The sequence below is a fragment of the Jaculus jaculus genome, chromosome 1, assembly GCF_020740685.1.
Source record: "Jaculus jaculus isolate mJacJac1 chromosome 1, mJacJac1.mat.Y.cur, whole genome shotgun sequence".
NCBI classification, from domain to species: Eukaryota; Metazoa; Chordata; class Mammalia; order Rodentia; family Dipodidae; genus Jaculus; species Jaculus jaculus.
This window is the reverse complement of record NC_059102.1, coordinates 143,759,057-143,782,515: the sequence shown is the minus strand read 5'-3', so window position 1 is coordinate 143,782,515 and position 23,459 is coordinate 143,759,057. Positions and strand designations below refer to the sequence as shown.

The following is a 23,459-nucleotide window of genomic DNA, read 5'->3' as shown; positions in this document are numbered from 1 at the left end:
CTGCATTCTGCAGGGCTGGGCCTCGGGTACCTTGACCTTACGGGGGATGAGATGCCAGGAAGCTGCCCACACAGAGCTGCAACCAGAGCTACAACGGGGGCAGCAGCGTCTGCATAGTTTGTTTTTCAGGGAGCGCGGCCGCACCCCTCCCTCAGATTCCCAGACCAGCATGTGCAAACCATTAAGCAGGTTTATTTTTTCTGGAGTACTGGAGAGGAAGTGATATTAACGTCCTTGCTTTCCGTGGGAACTGGGGCTCCCAGTGTCCTCCAAAGCTGGCATTTTTAAAGCCCACCTTGCAGGCCCCTGCTCAGCGGGCCCCCATCTCTGTGGCAGGCAGTTCCAAACTTCAGTTCTTTGTGGTGTCTCCTTCGGGGACGAGAAATAAGCAAACCATGAGGGGTGGTGCACGCCTTTAATCCCAGCACTCGGGAGGCAGAGATAGGATTGCCGTGAGTTCGAGGCCACCCTACGACTACATAGTGAATTCCAGGTCAGCCTGGGCTACAGCAAGACCCTACCTCGAAAAACAAACAAACAAACAAACAAACAACGACAACAAAAAGCCATGAGACAGCTCTCTCTGCAGCCCTCTGAGCTATGGGCCCTGGCCCCGTCCATGGGAAGCCCCTGCTCACTTCCAGCTGATTTTTGTTTTTTTTGAGGCTGACCTAGAATTCACTATGTAGCCTCAGGCTGGCCTCGAACTCATGGTGATCCTCCTACTTCTGCCTCCTGACTGCTCACTTGCAGTTTAGTGGGTCCAAAAGAGGTGCCATCTCAGGCTGCCCATGAAGACACTGCTCTGGGTTTTGTGGGCTGTACTGTCACTGGCACAAACCCTCTAGGTGAGGGGGAAGAGTTTATCGCCCCCCAGGATGGCCTCAGTTCTTGGGTAACAAGCAAGACCACCCTTTAGAGACTACCAGGCAGCTGCTGTGTCCAGGTCTTTTCTCTTGGATACTCCTGTGCACCCAGGACTCCTTTTGTCCCTCAGCCCACCTCCCAGTCACCAACTTCTGCCTCTCTGATCTCCATGACTTCTGTCCACATTGTCCCCCTGTGGTCGAGGGGGCTGTGCCTCCTGCCTGGACACCTGGCCTGGCCGCTACACAGGTGTCTTGGCCTCCACTCTCAGCTCACAGTCCTTCCTCAACACTGAGGCCAAGGGGCTGGGTGTGGTGGCATGCGTCTTAAATTCCAGCACTCCAGGGGCAGAGGTTGGGGATCTCCGTGAGCTGGAGGCTAGCCTGGGCCTACAGAGTGAGTTCCAGGTTAGCCTGGGCTAGAGTGCAAACCTCCCTTGAAAAAACAAAACCCAAAAATGAAGGGAGAGAGAGAGAGAGAACACAGCCCTAGCGTACCATACCCATCCAGGCCACAGGCCTTCCCTGCCTTGGGCTGAACCCTCACCATCGAGCGAGCCCAGGTTCAGTGCACCGCTTGGTGCATCTAGCTTTATGTGGGGACTGGAGAAATTGAACCTGGGCCGTTAAGCTTTTGCCACTCAACCCTCTCTCTAGCCCTTAAAAATATTTTATTTATAGCCAGGCATGGTGGCGCACACCTTTAATCCCAGCACTCGGGAGGCAGAGGTAGGAGGATTGCTGTGAGTTCGAGGCCAGCCTGAGACTACGTAGTGAATTCCAGGTCAGCCTGGGCTAGAGTGAGACCCTACCTCAAAAAAACAAAACAAAAAAAAAATTTATTTATTTATTTGCAAGGAGAGAGAGAAAGGGCAGGCCAGGACCTCCTGCCACTGCAAATGAACTCCAGAGGCACATACCACCTTGTGCATCTAGAATTACATGGGTACTGGGGAATTGAACCTGGGCTGCCAGGCTTTGCAAGCAAGTGCCCTTAACCACTGTGGCATCTCTCCAGCCCCCAACCTGAGTCTGAGCTTCCTCTGCACCAGTGTAAAGCCAGATGTGAAGCAGTGCATGCATCTGTAATCCCAACGTGCGTCTGGCAACGAGAGGCAGAGCCAAGAGGATCCAGAAGCGCACAGCACAAAGCAAGGTAGAGGACAGAGAAAATACCCCTAGGTTGTCCTCTGACCCCCCGTGTGCGTCTACACACATCATGCACACCTACACAGATGCATGCAAGATAAATAATAAAGATAGAAAAATAAACACATGCCTAGCCCAGATGTGTTGGCATCTGGCTACAATTTCAGCACTCAGGTGGTAGGGGCAGGAGGCTCAGGAGTTGAAGGTCATTCTCAGCTACACAGGGAGTTCAAGGCCAACCTAGGCTCCAGGAGACCTTCCTACACATGGATGTCCTTCCTACAAGGCTATTCAGGTGGCTTTGCCCTATTTTAGGTCACCTAATAAATGGTACTTCAGGGACACTTTGATGGCATGCTGAAAAGGTAGATAAGGGGAATCTACCCCTTGATTTTACTCCAAGATCGGATACCCCACTATCTCAAGGGTGGGGTCCTACTCTGCCTCTCCCAGGCCTGGTCATCCGTGTGGAGGAGTGTTGTTCTGCCTCCTAGCAACTGGACTGGGGTTTGTACCCTCCCAGGAGGGGGTCATCGGAAGGGGCTTATGGGACCAGGGAGGCCTCAGCCGACTTAGGTTATCTAGATCGGCATAACTGATGTCACTGGCTGGAGGCCTGTGTCGTGTCTCATTCTGTATGTGCCCGTGAGTGACACGGGAGTGTGGGGCTTGGAGAAAGGCCTTCTGGTGACTTCGGTTGTCAGGGACCGCTTTGCTGTGCTGTGACTCTCTCAGCCCCTCTGTGGCCAAACACCCAAAGGGTCCAGTGCTTGTGCGCCCTGACAACAAAGGTTTAATCCCAGCACACTGCAGGCATTCATGGTCACTGTCACCTCCCTTAGAGGGTAGAAGAGGTCCTCCCTAGCCAGTCACTCAGAAAGGCTCCTCCCAAACCCCTGGGGCTCAAGACCAGAGATGAAGCATGTGGTAAATTGTCTCCTGCTCCTTGCCCCACCCAGGGGCCCTGTGGGATGTCAGAGGACCACACCAGAAGATCCGTGCTGGTGTGCATGCACTGGGTCTCCTAGAGGCCACTGGTATGAGCCCACCCAGGCCCAGGGCCACCCTTGAGACTGTTGCAGGCCAGGAAGATACCAGACAGCCATCTTGCCCTGCAAAGTTCTGGCTCCCTCTTAGCAGCCACGCCAATCTGCTTCCTTCCCTCCCTCCAGCATCCTCATGGGGCTTAAGAAAAAATGGTTTTATTCTTTAAAGACAAAAGCTTTTTGGTTTTAATACACTAGTAAGTGAAGTCCTTAGCGGTCTCCTGCTCCGCCTTCCAGTCCGGCTGCTCCAGGGGCTTCGGGCCGCAGCCTCCAACGCCGCGAGAGGTGTTGGGCTGCCGGGGCCCAACCGGCCTCTGGAGCCCAGGGGTGGAGAGAGGACCCAAGAGAGCTCACCCAGGCTGTCCTGAAGACAGGGACGGGAGAAGGCCACTTGCATCTGCTGCTGTCATCAGACCTGGGAGGCAGCCAGGATTGGGTATGAGGACCGTCAGTTCACTGTGGGCACCTGGCTGTGGTGTAGGCTGAACTCTTTAGCCTTGAGGCGCAGGCTGGCGATGCTGTTGGCCATGTTGACACCTGGGGTCGTAGGGCCCGAGCCTCCAGGGCTGTAGGGTGGCACAGAGCTGGGAGTGACACGAGATACAAGAACCTATTACTACCACTAGCCAGGGTTTACAGGGTTAGGGGAGGGGGCCAGAAGCACCCAGTGGTGGCACTGGGTCAAGGGAGAACCCCCTAACCCAATCAGGTAGCTCACACCTGCAATCCAGCACTCAGGATGCTAAAACAAGAGAACAGTCATGAGTTCAAGGCCAACCTAAGCTATAGTGTGTAGAGCCCCCCCACCATTTTTTTTTTTTTTTTTTTTTTTTGTTTCAAGGTAGGGTTTCGCTCTAGCCCAGGCTGACCTGGAATTCACTATGTAGTCTCAGGGTGGCCTCGAACTCACGACGATTCTCCTCCGAGTGCTGGTATTAAAGGCATGCACCACCACTCCCGGCAGACTCTCCCCTTTTATTTGCTGACATTCTTCACTGGATATTGACCCTCCTGAGAGTGACACACGGGACCTGCTCCCCGAGGTCCGTCCTGGACCCAAGGACTTCTTAGAAGTTCTCCTGCCGACATGACAACGAGACAAGGGGAGAACTTGGAGAGTTGGGAGCCCAGGGGTCTCACGAGCTGACCCACCCTGGCCCTCCTCCTGTAGATCCATGTCTGCCACAGAGCCCACTGATACGAAGGCTAGCCAGATGGCATCCCTGGCATTGTGGCACGGTGGCTCAACTCTCTAGCTTCTCCTCCTACTTCCTTTCTGTCTGGTCATCTTGGAGACTTTTTCAACAAAACTGCTCTAGAAGGTGACTCTGGGTTCAACCAGAATCAGGGAACAGGAAGGCTTTCCCTCAACCCTCAAGGCCTTCATCTTGACCGGAGGGTGGATACAGGTTGCTGGGGCCCCTGGGCCAATCTGTTAGCTCCTTCAGGGTGGCACTTCACGGCCCTTCCACTGTGGGCTGGCACACGTGAGCACACATATACACACACTCCTATGCACACATGGGTATCTTCTGCACACACTAGTTCTTTGCACACAGGTGAACGCTCCCAGGTACGCTTACAACACCCCCGTGAACTCCCCCACACCACCATCTGAGGTCTCAACTCCCCAGAGTCGTCTGGGCCTTAACAACACGTGGGACCCCAGCTGCCCCTCCACACCCCAGAGTGCTCCCCCTTACCTGTAGGGGGGTGAAGCTGGCCAGGACAGATAATCTGAAGTCAGGGCGGTGGGCCTGGGAGCCACAGGCTGCTCGATGGCAGCCTCCTGGCTGTAGGACTTGAGCAGAGAGGCGGAGCGGTTGGCCAGCATGGCGCGCTCGTTCCGGCGGAACTTGGCCCGTCGGTTCTGGAACCAGACCTGGAGGGGGAGGGGTGACAAGTAACGGTCTCTGGGGGCTGGGGCCTGAGCCTGCTCAGCATCAACCTGAGCTGGGGGTGGTTTGGCTCTCTGACTCTCAGTTTCCTCCTTCAACATGGGGATGATAAACGATGCCTGAACTATTTTGTTTATTTATTTATTTGAAAGAGAGAGAGAGAGACAGAGGAAGAGAGAAAGAGGCCAGGGCCTCCAGCCACTGCAAACGCACTCCAGATCCATGTGTGCCCCCTTGTACATCTGGCTTACGTGGGTCCTGGCGAATCAAACCAGGGTCCTTAGGCTTCGCAAGCAAACACCTTCACTGCTAAGCCATTTCCCCAGCCCTGAAGTATGTGTTGGATAACAGCACAGACATGAAGGTATCAATGAACAGGTGACCCCTTGGTTCCAGGTGTGGCTGGAGCTCAACTCAGAGCTGGCCAAGACCATGAATTGAAAACTTAAAAATGACTTAATTTATCAAGATTCATTATGCTAGACACATTTAAACCGGGTGTGGTGGCACATGCCTTTAATCCCAGCACTCAGGAAGCAGAGGTAGGAGGATCAACATGAGTTCGAGGCCACCTTGAGACTACATAGTGAATTCCAGGTCAGCCTGAGCTAAAGTGAGACCCTACCTTGAAAAAAAAAAAAATTCATATATTTATTTGAGAGAGAGAGAATGGGCGTGCCTGGGCATCTAGCCGCTGCAAACGAATTCCAGACACTTGCGCCACTTTGTGTACCTGGCTTTACATGGGTACTGGAGAGTGGACCTCAGGTCCTCAGGCTTTGCAGGCAAGTGCCTTAACCACTGAGCCATCTCTCCAACCTAAAAAATTAACCCCTTTATTGCAATAGAGCCCAACACAGCAGACCCACATATGCATCTCGCACAGAGAAAGCTGAACGTTGACTCCCTTATGGCTACTTATGATCCCGTGTTGACCCCCCCATGTCCACCGGCCAGAGGCCCTGCTGGGGGAAACTGGTCTCGGGCTCACCTGGACGCGCGCCTCGCTGAGGTTGACCCGCCGGGCCAGCTCCTCGCGCACGAAGGCGTCGGGGTAGTGCGTGCGCTCGAACACGCGCTCCAGCGCCTGCAGCTGGCTGCTGTTGAACGTGGTGCGGTTCCGCCGTTGCTTCTTCTTCCGCTTGGTGGCACTGCCACGGCCGGGGCTGGGGCACTCACCTGCGGGCAGAGGGAGGCAGGGGTCAGCAGGGCGGCTGTGTCTGGCGTTTTTGTCGCGGTGTAGAACGCAGCACCACCAGCAGCAGTCCTGTGTGTCTCCCTCTGCCGGTGAACGGTGAATGCAGTTCTGGACCAAGTCCCCTCACTCGCCCCTCATTCGCACTTCTTTTTTTTTTTTTTTCTTTCGAGGCAGGGTCTCGCTCTGGCCCAGGCTGACCTGGAACTCACTATATAGTCTCAGGGTGGCCTCGAACTCACGGCGATCCTCCTACCTCTGCCTCCCGAGGGCTGGGATTACCACGCCCGGCTCATGCTTGTATTTTCCATCCAGCGGTCAGTCCATCCACCCATCCGCTCACCTAGCCGTCTCTCCCCAGCCTTCCACGCTTATTCGCAGGCACGCACTGTGCGGCAGCTGCAGTCCTGGAGAGTTTTCAGACTTCGTGGTGAACAGCCCAGTGAAGTCCCTGACTTAGAGAGCTCAGGATCTGAGCAAACTAATTTGGGGGTCATGGCAAGAGCCCCAGGGGGAGCCTGGCTCCATCAGAGAACACTGACTGAATTAAGGGTTTACAGATCTTTGACTAGGCTCTGAAGCATGCAACCTTTTCTTTTTATTTTTCTTCCCGAGGTAGGGTCTTGCTCTAGCCCAGGTTGACCTGGAATTCACTCAGGAGTCTCAGGCTGGCCTTGAACTCACAGCGCTCCTCCACCCTCTGCCTCCCGAGTGCTGGGGTTAAAGGCACATGCCACCACGCCCCAGCAACATTTTATTTTTATTTGAGTATTTTTATTTATGGGGGGAGGGTCTTGGGGGAGAGAGAGAATGAGCATACCAGGAGACCTTTTATGACTCTGTGCCAGTTTGTGCATCTGGCTTTACGTGGGTACTGAGAAACTGAACCTACACTAGCAGGCTCTACAAGCAAATACCTTTAACAACTGAGCCATCTGCCCAGCCCCCTGCCTTCCTTTTTAGGTATTTTCTTTCTGTAGCCCAGGCTGGTCTTAATCTCACATTCCGACTACCTTAGCCTCACAAATGCAGCAATTACAGAGAAGCACAGCTTTTTTTTGCTGAATAATATCAACAATGTATCAAAAAAAAGCAGGATGTTGGGCATGGTGGCACACGCCTTTAATCCCAGCACTGGGGAGGCAGAGGTAGGAGGATCTCTGTGAGTTCGAGGCCACCCTGAGATTCCATAGTGAATCCCAGGTCAGCCTGGGCTACAGTGAGACCCTGCCCCGAAAAACAAAACAAAGCAAGAGCGGTAGGAGCCAGGGCCAGGATCCCCACTGTGTGGACTCCTCAACTGCAGCTCAGAGGGTGCTCCCGGGGATCCAACAGACCGAAGCCGTGGGCCTCATTTATGGAGGGGAAGGAAGAGCCAGGGAAACAAGTGCCCGGTCCAAGTTCAAGGACCCAGTGAAGTCACTGGTGGAGGAGAAAGTGATTTAGGTAATGGTGAAGGTTCCAGTACCAGGGGCCTCATCCTCCTTTCTATAGCAAGCCAGTCGATTGCCAGCAGGCTTCTGGGCCCCGCACACAGAGCCACCTTCAACATGCAGGGTAGACCTTAACATGACCTTGCTGGGAGCTGGGGAATTGAACTCAGGCTGATAGGCTTTGCTGAACCATGTCCCCGGACCTCCGGGGACGATTTCTTGTTTTTGTTTTTTATAGATTTTTATTTATGTATTAGAGACAGAGAGAGACAGAACGGGCATGTCAGGGCCCATAACCACTGCAAATGAATTCCAGACACATGCGCCATCACGTGCATCAGGATTATGTGGGACCTGAAGAATCGAACCCGAGTCCTTAGGCTTCACAGGCAAGTGCCTTAACTGCTAAATCATCTCTCTAGGCTTTTTTTTTTTTTTTTTTTTTTTTTAGTTTTTCGTTTTTCGAGGTAGGGTCTCACTCTAGTCCAGGCTGACCTGGAATTCACTGTGTAGTCTCAGGGTGGCCTTGGATTCACAATGATCCTCTTACTTCTGTCTCTGAGTGCTGGGATTAAAGGCGTGTGTGCCACCACGCCCAGCGGGGGGCGGGGTTTGAGAACTGCTCTCAATGTAGTCCTGGCTAGACTCAAACTGGCTATGCAGCTGAGACTGGCCTTGAATTCCTAATCCTCCTGCCTCCACTTCCCAAGTGCTGGGATTCCAGCCCCATATCACCACATTAGGCTGGTTTCCGCATTTACTCTGGCATGTCATCCCCAGGACCCAGCTCCCTGCCCCTCCTCTGGGGAGCCCTGTGTGACCACCCAAGCTCCTGTGGACACCGTCCCCTCTTCTCACTCCTCTGGCACTTCCAACCAGTGCCACCCAGTTGAGAACTTTCTCATGTACATGACCTTCTTTTTTTTTTTAATTTTTTTTTGTTCATTATTTATTTATTTATTTGAGAGCAACAGACACAGAGAGAAAGACAGATAGAGGGAGAGAGAGAGAATGGGCGCGTCAGGGCTTCCAGCCTCTGCAAACGAACTCCAGACACGTGTGCCCCCTTGTGCATCTGGCTAACGTGGGACCTGGGGAACCGAGCCACAAACCGGGGTCCTTAGGCTTCACAGGCAAGCGCTTAACCGCTAAACCATCTCTCCAGCCCCAACATGACCTTCTTAAAGTATATTTTATTTATTTTTATTTATTTATTTGAGAGAGAGAGGGAGGGGGAAGGGAGAGAAAGAGAAAGCATGGGCACACCAGGGCCTCTTGACACTGTGCACAAACTCCAGACAAGTGTCACTTTGTGTGTCTGGATTTATGTAGGTAGTAGGGGAGTCAAATCCTGACTGGCTTTTCAACCACGCACCTTTAACCACTGAGCCATCTTACCCGCCCCCAAAGTACATATTTTTTTAATTTTTAATTTTTATTTATTTCACAGAAAGAGAGAAAACACATGCCAGAGCCTCCAGCCATTGCAAATGAACTCCAGATGCATCCACCACCTTGTGCATCTGGCTTATGTGGGTCCTAGGGAATCGGACCTGGGTCCTTTGGCTTTGCATGCAAGCGTCTTAACCACTAATCCACCCCTCCGGCCCCGGAGTACATATTTTAATAGCAAAATGACGTCATGGCTGGCACAGCAACGCAGTCAACCAACATAGAAGGATACAAAGTAAAGCAAAGACTCTCCTTGCTCCAGCCCTACACCTCACATTTTATAAGATTACAAATACAAATTTAAAAAACTGCCAGGCGTGGTGGCACATGCCTTTAATCCCACCACTTGGGAGGCAGAGGCAGAAGGATCGCTGAGAGTTCAAGGCCACCCTGAAACTACATAGTGAATTCCAGATCAGCCTAAAATAGCATAAGACCCTACCTCAGAAAAACAAAAAACAAAAACAAAACAAGCAAACAGAAAAAAAACAACAACTGGTAAGCACAGGGTCATGCCTTGCATTCTTTCTGAGGCCTCAACTAGCTTGATTTTTTTTTTTTTTTGAGGCAAGCCCAAAAGACTGGCCCTTTAAAAAAATATATTTTTATTTATTTATTAGAGAGAGAGCAAGAGAGAATGGGCACACCAGGGCCTCCAGCCACTGCAAACAAACTCCAGAGCCAATCTTGTGCATCTGGCTTACGTGGGACGTAGAGAAGCGAATCTGGATCCTTAAGCTTCACAGACAAGTGCCTTAACCACTAAGCCATCTCTCCAGACCCTGGCCTTTTTTTTTTTTTTTTTTTTTTTTTAATGAGAGAGAGAGTAATGGTGCAGCAGGGTCTCCAGCCAGTGCAACTGAACTCCAGACGCATATACCCCACCTTGTGCGCATGTGCGACATTGCGTGTTTGTGTTACTGTGTGTCTGGCTTACCTGGGACCTGGATCTTAACTGCTAAGCCATCTTTCTAGTCCTGGCTTAGTATTATTTAGTACTATTTTTCCATCTCAATCCAACAGACCTAACTCTCTACTAAGATTTCTTCCGAAAATGCATTTCCCCTTCTTTTCCCTCCCCTCACCTGCAGAAACCACTTCTTTTTGGTTTGTTTCAAGATAGGGTCTCACTCTAGCCCAGGCTGTCCTGAACTTTCTCTGTAGTCCCAGGCTGGCCTCAAACTCACTTTGATCCTCCAACCTCAGCCTCCTAAGTGCTGGGATTAAAGACGTGTGGCACCACGCCTGGCTTTAGGAACCATTTCTTAAATTAATTAAAAAATATATTTATTTATGCCGCAGGTAGTGGTGCACGCCCTTAATCCCAGCACTCAGGAGTCAGAGGTAGGAGGATTGCCATGAGTTTGAGGCCACCCTGAGACTACATAGTGAATTCCAGGTCAGCCTGGATCAGAGTGAGACCCTACCTCAAAAAGAAAAAAGTTGTTTGTTTATCTATTTGCATATGTGTGTGCACCGGGGTCAGTTACCACATAAAGCCTACCTGGCTTTATGTGGGTGTCTGGGGACTTGAACCTTGGCTGGTAGGCTTTGCACACAAGTGCCTTTAACCACTGAGTCATCTCTCCAGGCTCTTAAATTAGTTTTCGTTGCATGCTTCCACTACTGCTTCTTGAAAGTATAATAGAACGAGCAATATTTTTCTCCCTCCTCTATCATAAGAAAGCAGAGTGTGTGCTAGTAATTTTCCTCCCTCTTAACCAGCCATCCTGCGGCTCCTTCAGAGCGAGCCTGGAGCCCTTCAGCTCTCTTCACCGCTGCATAGCGCTCCAAGCGCAGCTGTTCTGTGGTTTATTCAAGCACGGCCCTAAGGATGGGCGCTTGGGGTGTTTTCAATCTGTTGAAACTTACAAAGAAAAAAAAAATGCCACACAAAAAATCCTTGGGCAAGCAGGATCTTCTATTTTTGCCAATGCATATTTGGCACAGATTCCTAGAAGTGGGAGTTCTGGGCCAATGAATAAATGCTGAATGTGGCCCAACCCCCTGCAGACCTGTCCTATCCCACACCCCTGGTACTGGTGCCTGCTAGGACCTGCTGGCCTATGGTCAGTCAGTGGAGCCTGGTGTTAGGCAATCTTTAAGATTTCAGTCCATGCCTTCTATTTTCTTTGTTCATTTTTAGTTATTTATTTGAGAGTGACAGAGAGAGAAAGAGGCAGACAAAGAGAGAGAGAGAGAATGGGCACGTCAGGGCCTCCAGCCACTGCAAATGAACCCCAGATGTGTGTGCCCCCTTGTGCATCTGGCTAATGTGGGTCATGGGGAACCGAACCTTGAACCGGGGTCCTTGGGCCTCACAGGCAAGTGCCTTAACCGCTAAGCCATATCTCCAGCCTGTATTTTCTTTTTAATGTTTTTATTTATTTATTTATTTGCAAGGTGGTGGGGGGGCATGGAATGGGCATACCAGGGCTTCTTGCCACTGCAGACCATCTCCAGATGCATATGCCATTTTTTTTTTTTTTTTTTGAGGTAGGGTCTCACTCTAGTCCAAGCTGGCCTGAAATTCATTCTGCAGTACCAGGCAGGCCTCAAACTCTCAGTGATCCTCCTACCTGTGCCTCCAGAGTGCTGGGAAGGTGTGTGCCACCATGCCCAGTAGCGTGCAGTTTTGTTTGTTTTGCATTTGGCTTTATGTGGGTACTGGGGAATTGAATCCAGGCCTGTAGGCTTTGCAAGCAAGTGTCTTTAGCTGCTGAGTCATCTCCCCAGGCCCGTGCCTTATATTTTCATTTCCCCAGTGCAATCCTCCCAATTCTGATAATCAAAGAATGGCCTGGCAAGGTATGTGGCTCATGGGCACAGCACCTGGCTGGTGTGGAAGGCCCTGGGTTTCACCCCCAGAAGAACAAAGAACAAAGAGGAAGGAAGAGGAGCATCCTGTGTCCATCTCTCAGTGCTGGGCTTCTGCCCAGGCCCAGCGCCACACGATGTTTGTCCCGTTTTGTGTTCGTTTTCTTTGTGGTGCTGGGGTCCGAACCCAGGGCCTCGCCCATGCTAAGCCGATGCTCCACCAGTGAGCTCCAGCTCCAGCCCTAGAAACGCTTTTGGTTGTCAGGGTAGCAGAGGAGGGTGTTACTGGGATTAACTGGTACGACTCAAGAGACTATCAAACATCTCCCAACACATAGGGCAAGCCTCCACATCCAGCAATCGTCTCCTCCAGTAGCACTGGACATGTGGCTCAGTTGGTAGAGTGGTCGCCCAGCAAGCATGAAGCTCTGGGTTCGATCCCCAGCACTGCATAAACTAGGTGTGGCATGCGTACTGATAATCACAGCACTCGGGAGGTAGAGGCAGATCAAATTTAGCTATCGTGAGTTCAAGGCCAGTCTGGGCTACATGTCATTGTCTAAAAAAAAAAAAAAAGGTCAGCCAGGTATGGTGGCACACACCTTTAATCCCAGCACTTAGAAGGCAGAGGTAGGAGGATCGCTGTGAGTTCAAGGTCACCCTGAGATGACTCAGTGAATCCCAGATGAGCTTGGACTAGAGTGTGACCCTACCTTGAACAAAAACAACAAAAAAAAAAAAAAATCAGGACTGAGGAAATGGCTCAGTGGTTAGAGGCACTTGCTTACAAAGCCTGCCAACCTGGGTTCAATTCCCCAGTACCCATGTAAAGCCAGATGCACAAAGCAGTGTATGTGTCTGGAGTGCATGTACAGTGACAAAAGACCCTAGCACACACATTCTCTCTCTCTCTCTCAAATAAATCGTTTTTTAAAAAATCAGGCTGGGCAGGTGGCTCAGCGGGTAAATTACGCACAGGCCTGCTCAAGCCTGAGTATCTGAGTTCCAATCCCCAGAATGCATGAAAAATGGGACACTGTAGTGCTGGTGTCTGGACAAGAAGGGAGACAGAGGCAGGACGGTTGCCTGGTGGTGGCCTAAGACTGTCTGTGTAATGACTGCAGCTGTGAATCACGAGACGCCCTGCCTCAAAACAAGGGGAGGGAGCGAGGACTTGTGACTCCTGACGTCGTCCTCTGACCTCCACGCATGCTGCGCACACACATAGGAACACATGCGCACGCACACACACAAGTCCCCAAATCAGACAAAATGCCAACCGCACCACGGCAGGCAGAGAAAGCCTTGTTTAGCGCACGTCCACTGCACTCACGATAATACTTGCAAACGCAACAGAAAAATGCAGGGAGGGCAGCAGGGAGGGAAAGCAGAGTGACCCTTGAGGGCTGGCCTTGTTACCTGGACTGGTTTCCTTGCCATTCCTCACCCATCTCATCCCCCAATGGATGAACTTGCCTGGCGCCTGAGAATGTCTCCCACCCCCACCCCTTGATGGGAAAGAAACCTTAAACCAAAAGAACTAACTAAGGTCGGCTGCTGAAAATCAGGGGACGATCAAGAGCCCGAAAACAGAGATGGAAGCTTCTAGAACACACGCCACCCCAGAGCTGACTTCCGCCTTCCTTCAGGCAATGCTGCTTGGGCACAGACCCAATGCAAGAGGCATTTCAGCCAAAAAAGGAGAGTTTTTTGGGGAAGTTTCTGAGCAATTGGAAATGAGGGTGTTTAAATGAAAACCATTTTGTAGCCTTGGCCTAGCCTCGCAGGCACTGGAAGAAACAACCGTACTTAGGGCCAGTTAAGCTGTGTGGTGACTTAGAGCCAAGACTCATAATTCCCCCAGGCCCCTTCCCTGAAAGCAGCTGGTGTCCACGGAGGGTCCATAGTCAGCACCCCTGGGATCATAACAAGGATGCTGTGATGTGACCTACTCAGCCAGAGTTGATCTGGACCAGAAGTGGGGCCAGGCCATTGAACCCTGGCCCCTACCCTGAGATACTGCCACTTCATACATGGGGAAACTGAGTCTCTGAGCCTCTTCCTTGGAGTTGGGCAGCTGGGATCGGAATGCGTAGCTGCTGACCCAGCAGCATCTCCGGGGGGTGTCCTCTAACAGACCCCTCACTCCAGTCTCAGAGCCATCAGTCAGCGATGACACCCTGGCACCGGACCTCCAGCCTCCCACTCAAGTCCCCAAGAAACGCGTGGGTCCCCATTCACGGCCTCAGGCAGTACCTTGTCCTTTTTAAAGGAAGCCCCTCACACTAGAAGCTCTGGAGACAGTGGCTTGCTCCAGGACATAAGCTGCTGGGGAGAGCTGAGTGTTCTCCAGGAAAGAATGCACAGCCACTGCTCAGTGACAGCGGAAGAGCCACCTCATAGGTCCTTCGGTCCCCTCTAGCACAGTCTACAGCAGAAGGATTGGGGTACAGCCACCATGGGGTTGTTGGTGGAGACTGAGGCTGATGACGGTGGGGGGGAGGGGAGAATGGGTTTAGACAGCACCTCTGGGAGACTTCACCCAACCTTGAGCCCACAGCTCTGGCCCAGCCAAAATGGTTGTCTTGTAGCTGGGCATGGTGGCTCATGCCTTTGATCTCAGCACTCAGGAGGCAGAGGTAGGAGGACTGCTGTGAGTTTGAGGCCAGCCTGGAACCACATACAAAGTGAGTTCCAGGTCAGCCTGGGTTAGAGACGCCACCTTTTTTTTTTTGTTGTTGTTTATTTATTTGAGAGCAACAGACACACAGAGAGAAAGAGACAGATAGAGAGAGAGAATGGGCGCACCAGGGCCTCCAGCCGCTGCAAACTGAACTCCAGACGCGTGCGCCCCCTTGTGCATCTGGCTAACGTAGGTCCTGGGGAATCGAGCCTTGAACCGGGTTCCTTAGGCTTCACAGGCAAGCGCTTAACCGCTAAGCCATCTCTCCAGCCCTAGAGACGCCACCTTGAAGAAAACAAAAACCCAAAACCAAGCCGGTTGTCTCACTCTGCTTGTCGCCACTGGTTCCCTGGGCTCCCTCCTGAGAATGCGACCACAGTGGCCGGTGGGTTCAGCCCATAAGGCTTCCAGCTCCATGTCAAGTATCAGCAAACAGACAACTGCTCTCTGAGCCTCTTCCCTTCGCCAGTGTCATCTCTGCGGCTTCGTGTGGGGCCGGCTTCGTTCTACAACCGCTGCTTTCCCCCAGACTAAACCAGAAGGCCGAGGCTGGGTCCGGTAGGGCAGGACTGTCATCCCAGCTACTCTGGAGGCTAAGGCAAGAAAGATCCAAAAATCACGGCTAGCCTGGGCAACTTAGTGAGATTCTGTCTATAAAGAACAAGTAAAGAGAGGCCTGGAGAGATGGCTCGGCAGTTAAAAGCACTCGCTTTTAAAGCCTGAAGGCTGGGGTTTGATTCCCCAGGACCCCCATAAAGGCAGATGCATGAAGCGGCACGTGCATCTGTAGTTCATTTGCAGTGGGTGGAGGCCTAGCCTGTACTCAATCTGTCTTTCTTTCTCAAATAAATAAAAAGAGATCGGGGGAGACGGCCCAAAGGGCAAGGGGCTTGTCACAGGCCCGCTGGCTCACACCATGGTGCCAGTGTGCCTATAATGCTGGTGTCAGGAAGGTGAAGACAGGAGGGACCCCTGACCTGCTGACTACCTAGTTCTAACCAAACCAGGGAGCTCCAGGTTCAACAAGAGAGCCGACCTCAAACAAGTAAGGTGGAGAGGCCGAGGAGATGTTTCAGTGGTTAAAAGTATTTGAAGCCAATGGGTGCAATGGTGGTACGTCTGTCATGGTGGAAACCAGCTGCTCTCTAACTGGACCCACTCCATGGGAGGGAATACATGCCTGATATTGAAAACCTACAACGGGGTAGTCATGAGCCCTAGGGGTGTAATGTCTGCCGCTGTCTGGCTAAATATATATACTATGCTCACCAAACTGCCCAGTAGTAAGCACTTCTCTTTAGTGTTCATATGTTAATGCTACTCTCACTTTTGGTAGAGAACCTTCTCTTTTCAGATGGCAGTGACCTTTGGATGACTCAGAAGGCACCATGGTGCTGAGAAGAAGTGTCAGAGGAATGTTCAGCACTGCAATATCTCTATCACACCTTCCATGGCTCAGGGTCCATTGTGGAAGAGGTGGCAGAAAGAATGTAAGAGCCAAAGGAAGGGTAGGACTCATTACAACGTGCTCCTCCAGACGCAAAATGGCCTGGGTATCCATGACCTCACAGTGCCTGACACTACCTACACAAGACCATCATAATAGGAGGAAAAGATCATGGCATCAAAATACAGACTGATGGAGGAGGGGATACGATGGAGATGGAGTTTCAAAGGGGAAAGTGGGGGAAGGGGTAATTATCACAGGTTATCATCAACAATTATGGAAATTGTCTATAAAAAATAATTTTTTTAAAAAAGTGCTTGCCACACAAGCCTGATGACCAGAGTTTAGACCCCCAGGACTTAATACAATGGGGCATGTGCCTGTGGTCCCTGTGGACTTGGGAGCAAGATGCAGGTGGGGCCAGGGGAGCCCTGAAGCTGTGGACCAGCTCACTGGGCATGTGTAGCAGCGAACAAAAGACTGTCTTGAAACAAAGGTGAAAGGCAAGGACTGAACCCTGAGTGGTCCTTTTACCTCCGCCTGTATGTCACGGCATGCTCTCTCTCTGTCACACACACACACCCACACACACACACAACACACACCCACAACGTAGGTGGCTCTGCCATAAAAGGCACTCACAAAGCCTGATGGCCCAGGTTCAGTTCCCCAGTGCCCACGCAAGCCAGATGCATAATGTGGTGCGTGCATCTGGAGTTTGATTGCAGTGTCAAGAAGCCCTAGTGCACCCATTCTTTCTCTCTTTCTGTCTCTCAAATACACACACACAAAAAATTTAAATAAAAAATATTTAGCTGGACGTCATGGCGCTTGCCTTTAATTCCAACACTCGGGAGGCAGAGGCAGGAGGATTGCTGTGAGTTCGAGGCCACCCTGAGACTACATGGTGAATTCCAGGTCAGCCTGGGCTAGAGGGAGACCCTACCTTGGAGAGCAATGGAGGAAGACACCCAATATTGACCTCTGGCCTCTACACACACATCAAAACTCACATAAACACATATGCGCTACACAATATGGGTATGCATACGCACAAACATTCACACACATACACACACACACATGCACACACATTCACATATACTCACTCAACAACAGCAACAACAAAAGCAAGAGGGTCGGGGCTATAGCTCAGGGGCAGAGTGAGCTCGCACGCATGGGGTCCTGGGTTCTACCACGAGGAAAGCAACCAATCAACCAGCAAACAAATGAAGTCCATCATGCTTAAGCTGCCTCAGTGGTTAAAGACGCTTGCTTGAAAGAACTTGCCCGCCCAGGGTTCAATTCCCCAGCCACCCAAGTCGGCTGGTTGCAAAAGTGAAGCAAGCATCTGGGGTTCGTTTGCAGCAGCGAGAGGCCCTGGCATACACACACACACCACACACACACATTAATTCATTTGTTTTTTCAAAAGCCAAAATGACACCGTCCCCAATGACATCACAATGAAAAAATGACTGGCGAACCGTTTTTTTGGTTTTTTTTTTTTTTTTTGCCATTGAATTCTTTCACACGTACCATTTATTTGGCTGACTTCAGACCAAAGACATTTAAAAAGCTCTGCTCTTGGCCTAATGATTGAGTGCCCCTGGCTCCCCCCACCCCTACACACCCACGGTTTTCCTTATTCCATGTAATTTAAGGGTCTAAATAGTCTGGAGGGAATTAGCTGCAAATTCTTCGCTAGACAAATAAGCTCAGCTTCCCGGCCCTGCGTTTCTCAAGGGCTGGAGACACTGTGTTTGCTTTTGCTTCAAATAGTCAGTTTCTGCTTGACCCCCGGGGCTGTGGCGAGCTCCAACCCAAATAAATCATTTTTATTAATTAGCATTTATTCTGACCAAAGAAGCATCCTCCCCCTACCCCCCGCCCCCGTGATCTCTGCCGACACGATCACAAAAATAAACAATGGGTCCCTAGGACCTTGATGTGGATTTAACAAATTAACACGGGGCCTTCATCGGAGGAGTCCCACGCTGCTGGGATATTTAGCAAGGCCAGGGTCAGACACAGGCAGGAAGTGGGGGTGGCACAGGGTAAGAAGAATGGCTGAGGCGGCCTCCAGGGGGTCCTTGGGAAAGATCTGGGCTCCTCGGAAGGGGCCCCCCCGTAGAAGAGCTCCCACTGGAAAGGAAAACTATATCCTTTGCTGGGAGAGCCACGAATAGAGATAGGAGGAGAATGCACCCCTCAGATAAGAAAGAGGGGCAGTGCCACGGGTGGCTAAGGGGGAAGAGGGTATCTGGGTCTAGGTTTTAGGTCAGCGACCAGCAGAGTGGCTATGTGAGTGTGACCTCTAATCACCCCCAGCCTGAGGAGTGACACTTGGAAAGTGGGAGAAACCGAGGTTAAGTCATTTAACCTTGTCACAACCCTTCAAAGTAGGGCTTTGAACTTAGAGAACAACGTGTGGTTCTGAGTGTTAACTGACTCCACCGCTGGCGATCCACACTCACCTACCTGGGCAGGGGCAGTGTTACAAGAGTGCCCAGGCCCTCCTGTGGCAGGCCGATTAGGATCTCCCTAGAGCAGAAGGGTGTATAGATACTGGAAAGGAGGGAAGCAAGGCTGGGCGTGGTGGCACATGTCTTTAATCCCAGCACTTGGGAGGCAGAGATAGGAAGATTGCCATGAGTTTGAGGCCACCCTGAGACTACATAGTTAATTCCAGGTCAGCCCGGACCAGAGTGAGACCCTACCTTGAAAAAAGAAAAAAAAAGGGGGGGGGGGGCGGGGAGAGGGAGGCAAAAAGCAGGCATTTCTGCTCTCAGACTCTCAATCCAGGTTTAAGGAGGAAGGCATGTGCAGGCTGCCAGCCCAGACCCTGTGAGGGCTCCCCTGCAAGGCCTCAAAGGTAGTGAGGAGGGCAGGAGAGAAGGAAGGAGGGAAAAGAAGAAATGCACTCATGCAATCCAACAGAGGAGGGTGCCAGTGTGAGAGGGCTTCTTGCCCCTGGAGCCAGCATCATACCAGCCAGGGTCCCAAAACAGGGCCCAGGAGCTGGCTCCCCTCTCAGGCCAAGCTGGTCACTGCATGCTTGGGACAGACCAGGGACAAGGCAGGAAAGACAATATCCTGTTCTCTGGTGGTATTTGTGCAGCCCGACTTTCCGTCACACTCCTTAGAGCCCAGGGTGGGCTCTCCAGTCCACTGGGGCGGACGGTCTCGGGCTGAGACTGGCGGCTCCCATCAGACGTGCCCACCCTCTCCTTTGTGCTCCTGCACTGTGAGATGCCGCCTCTTCCAGGAAGCCCACAGGCGGAAGCATCCACAGAGCCCTGTACTTTCCTCGAAGTGGAGCTGTCCCACTGTAGGTACTAGCATCGTACTCTGGGGAGGAGGGATCCTTGGTCCAAAAGCTGCTGAAAGTTACTGCTTCCTGTCTAAGAGGAGCCCACCACAGGAGCTCTCCACGGGGATCCGCTGAGTGATGCATGAACGAATGAATGAGGACTCCTGGAAGAGCCTGGGCAGACTTCAGAGCCTGCCTTCCTGTCCAGGGGCCTAGGCTACTCCCTAGGGGCCTTCACAGGCTGAGTGCTATGGAACCACATGAACACAGGGCATGAGGAAGGTCAGGCCAGCTATACCTTAGCCCTGTCTATCATACCCCAAAGATATGAATTGCACAGAGATAGCCTGCCTCAAAAAAGGAAGAAAAAAAAAACCCTAAAGCTTTAAAAGCTGAGCATGGTAGTGCAGTCCTTTAATCCCAGCACACGGGAGGCAGAGGTAGGAGGATCGCCCTGAGTTCGAGGCCAGCCTGAGACTACATAGTGAATTCCAGGTCAGCCTGGACTAGAGTGAGACCCTACCTCAAAAAACCAAAAACCAGGGCTGGAGAGATGGCTTAGCGGTTAAGTGCTTGCCTGTGAAGCCTAAGGACCCTGGTTCAAGGCTCGATTCTCCAGGACCCACATTAGCCAGATGCACAAGGGAGTGCACGTGTCTGGAGTTCGTTTGCAGTGGCTGGAAGCCCTGGCGCACCCATTCTTTCTCTCTGTTTCTCTCTGCCTCTTTCTCTCTCTGTCACTCTCAAATAAATAAATAAAAATTTTAAAAAAACCAAAAAATAAATAAAATAAGATGTTTTATAAACACCAGGGCCTGGACATGCAGCTCAGCTGATAGAGAGCTCGCATGCACGATGCCCTGGGTTTGATCCCAGCAGAGCATGAGCTCAGTGCGATGCATGCCTGTGAGCCCAGCCCTGGCCTCCAGCCATGGCCTGAGAACCAGAAATTCAAGGTCAAACTCAGCTACTAAGCGAGTCTGAGGCCAGCCTGGGAAACAGGAGGCTGTTTCAAAATAAATAAAACCCAAGGACAAGTATGGTGGCGCACACTCTTACCTCAGCAGTCAGGAGGCTGCAGTAGGTGGGTCGCTGTGAATTTGAGGCCGGCCTGTCCCACACAATGGGTTCCAAGTCAGCCAGGGCTAGAGTAAGACCTCACCTCAGAAATAAATAAATAAAAATACTTTGTATAGGGCTGGAGAGATGGCTTCGCGGTAAAGCGCTTGCCTGTGAAGCCTAAGGACCCCGGTTCGAGGCTCGACTCCCCAGGACCCACGTTAGCCAGATGCACAAGGGGGTGCACGCGTCTGGAGTTCGTTTGCAGTGGCTGGAAGCCCTGGCACGTCCATTCTTTCTATCTGCCTCTTTCTCTGTCGCTGTCAAATAAATAAATAAAAATTAAAAAAATAAAACTTTGTATACACTATTGAAAGAGTGGGAAAAATCCACAAAATTGGATTGTGTTGGTGACTAACATTTAAGAAATATAAAGAACTCCTAACAACAAAACACAAATAATCCAATTTTAAGCCAAGCAAAGGGTGTGAAAGGCCTGTGTTCAAAAGACTGTGCAAATGACCAGGAGGTCCATGAACAGCTGGTCAGCACGGCCAGCTGCCAGAGAGACAGTCCTCAGAGCTCCTTCCTGCCCCACTGGGATGGCTGTGATTACAAGCTGGTAATAGCAAGTGCTGGCGGGGAAGGGGACAGTCAGTGCCTCTCACACTGCCCGTGAGGGTGAGTCTGGAACACCCCTTTGGAAAGCCGGCCGGCAGCTCCTTGCTATGGCACACGGGGCTACCCCAGACGCCTGCAATCCCACTCCAAGCAGTATGAACACAAAAACTGGTGGTGGTGCACACTCGGGAGGCAGAGGTAGGCGGATCACCGTGAGTTCGAGGCCAGCCTAAGACTACATAGTGAATTCCAGGTCAGCCTGGGCTGCAGTGAGACTCTACCTTGAAAAACCAAAACCAAGCAAACACTTACATAGGCATGTTCACACAGTTCAGAAGCAGAAAGAACCAAAGGTCCGTCCTTGGGTGAGTATGGGGAAACAGAATGTGGTCTGTCCATACAAGAGAATGTTATTCGGTTGTTAAAAATAAAAAAAAAAAGACAAACAGAGCTGGAGAGATGGCTTAGCGGTTAAAGCTTTTGCCTACAAAGCCTAAGGACCCAGATTCAATTCAGCAGGACCCATGTAACTCAGATGCACAAGGTGACACATGCATCTGGAATTCATTTGCAGTGGCTGGAGGCCCTGGCACGCCCATTCTCTCTCTCTTTCTGTTTCTCTCATAATGAATAAATACAATATTTTTTAACAAAAGGGTAGGGTTGGAAAGATGGTTTAGCGGTTAAGGCGCTTGCCTGTGAAGACTAAGGACCCATTTCCGACTTTCCAGGTCCACATAAACCAACGCACAAGGTGACATAGGCATCTGGAGTTTGAGTGCAGTGGCTGGAGGCCCTGGCACACCAATTCTCTTTCTCTCTCACTTAAAAAAAAAAAAAGGACAAACATGGACGGAGCTTGCAAAACCTATATTAGATGAAAGAAGGCGTCACAAGAGGCTACATGCTGGGAAGAGACAGGAAGTAGTGGTTGCTGGGTGAAGAAGAGTCACGACTAGAGGCCTCAGAGTTTCTTCTTCTTCTTGTTTTTTTTTTTTTTTTTTGGTTTTTTGAGGTAGGGTCTCACTCTGGTCCAGGCTGACCTGGAATTCACTACGTAGTCTCAGGCTGGCCTCGAACTCACGGTGATCCTCCTACCTCTGCCTCCCGAGTGCTGGGATTAAAGCCATGCGCCACCACACTCAGCTTTGGTTTGGGTTTTTCAAGTTAGGGTCTCATTCTAGCCCAGTCTGACCTAGAATTGACTAGTCTCAGGGTGGCCTTGTACTCACAGCGATCCTCCTACCTCTGCCTCCTGAGTGCTGGGATTAAAGTTTCTTTCTTGGGGTGAAAAGGGTTTAAAGTTGGTTGAGAGGACAGATGCACAACTGAATCTACTAGAAACCCCAAAACCATGTGATTTCAGTGGGTGACTTGCACTGTATTGGAATTCCACCTTGAGGTTCTGTGAGAAGGTGTGATAGGGGAGAGAGGTGTGAAGCCGGGGAGGTGCAGAGGGCTCCGCATGGCTGGGGAAAGCTCAGGCACGCTGGCTAAGGTCTCTGGGCGCCTTCACTAAGACAGAGGAGGGTCCCGAGTGGAGCAGCCATAGCAGCAGGTCCACTCAAGAAAGCTGGAGGTGAGGACAAGGGAGGCCAGATGTCTGAATCCCACCAGCCTTGAGCGTGAGGCTGAGAGAAGCTGAGGCAAGGCCCCAGACACAGGACATCTGCGTGCTAATCTTAGGCACAAAGAAAGGACCAGGGCAGTAAAGGTCCCGCACAGATGACAGCCTCAGAGACTCCCAACAGCATTCCCCATCTCCTCCAGTCCTCTGCTTCCAGGGCTCTGTGCACAGCTGCCAGCAGCTCCTCTGGTCACAGGTTGGCAACTCAATCTTCCCTCCTGAGACCTCAACCCCAAACTCCAGAGAGCAGGGCGGCAGGATCGGCAGCAGGGAGTGGGGGGTGGGGTGCCCCCCCACCAGCAGCCGGAACTCCAAATTTGGCCTGGGAAGGGGTTTCTCGTCTTCCCGTCTGGTTTTAATCTAAGACTGATGGCCAAATGCCAATTTATTGTAAAACCTACATTTTAATAAGGGGCTGGTATCTGCAGGAGTGCTATGCCCTTAACCATTTCCAGACCAGGACAAGGCAGCTGCTGAGACCCAGGGCTTTCCCTCTCTGGGCCTCTTGAGGCTGTAGCCAGAAGGTAGGGGTGAGGGCTGTCCAGGTTTATGTGACACCCACACCCACACCCACACCCACACATACACATACATTTTTGAGACAGGGCCCACATGTAGCTCATGCTGACCTCAAACCTGATATGCAGCTCAGGATGACTTGAACTCCTAATCCTGCCTTCACGTCCCAAGTGCTGGGATTATAGGTATGCACCACCGCATCTGGCTTTTTTTTTTTTTTTTTTTTTTTTGAGTGGAGTCTCACTATGTACCCAGGTTGGCCTTGAACCCATTGCAATCTTCCTGCCTCAGCCTCTTTCATGGAGTTTAAGTAAACTCCAGCCAGCTTTGGGGC

General features: G+C 51.4%; 1 protein-coding gene across 1 annotated transcript in view; it reads right to left on the bottom strand.

The window, feature by feature from the left end:
* Nucleotides 1–3,201: 3,201 nt before the first annotated feature.
* The window catches only part of Prrx2 (paired related homeobox 2), a 61,081-nt gene continuing 40,823 nt past the window's right edge, over nucleotides 3,202–23,459 (bottom strand). The window contains exons 2-4 of the mRNA XM_012952010.2: nucleotides 5,951–6,138; nucleotides 4,765–4,943; nucleotides 3,202–3,645 (exon numbers count right to left, since the gene is read on the bottom strand). Coding sequence (XP_012807464.2) covers nucleotides 3,510–3,645; nucleotides 4,765–4,943; nucleotides 5,951–6,138 — 503 coding nt within the window. The 3' untranslated portion in view covers nucleotides 3,202–3,509. The remainder of the gene's footprint in view (nucleotides 3,646–4,764; nucleotides 4,944–5,950; nucleotides 6,139–23,459) is intronic.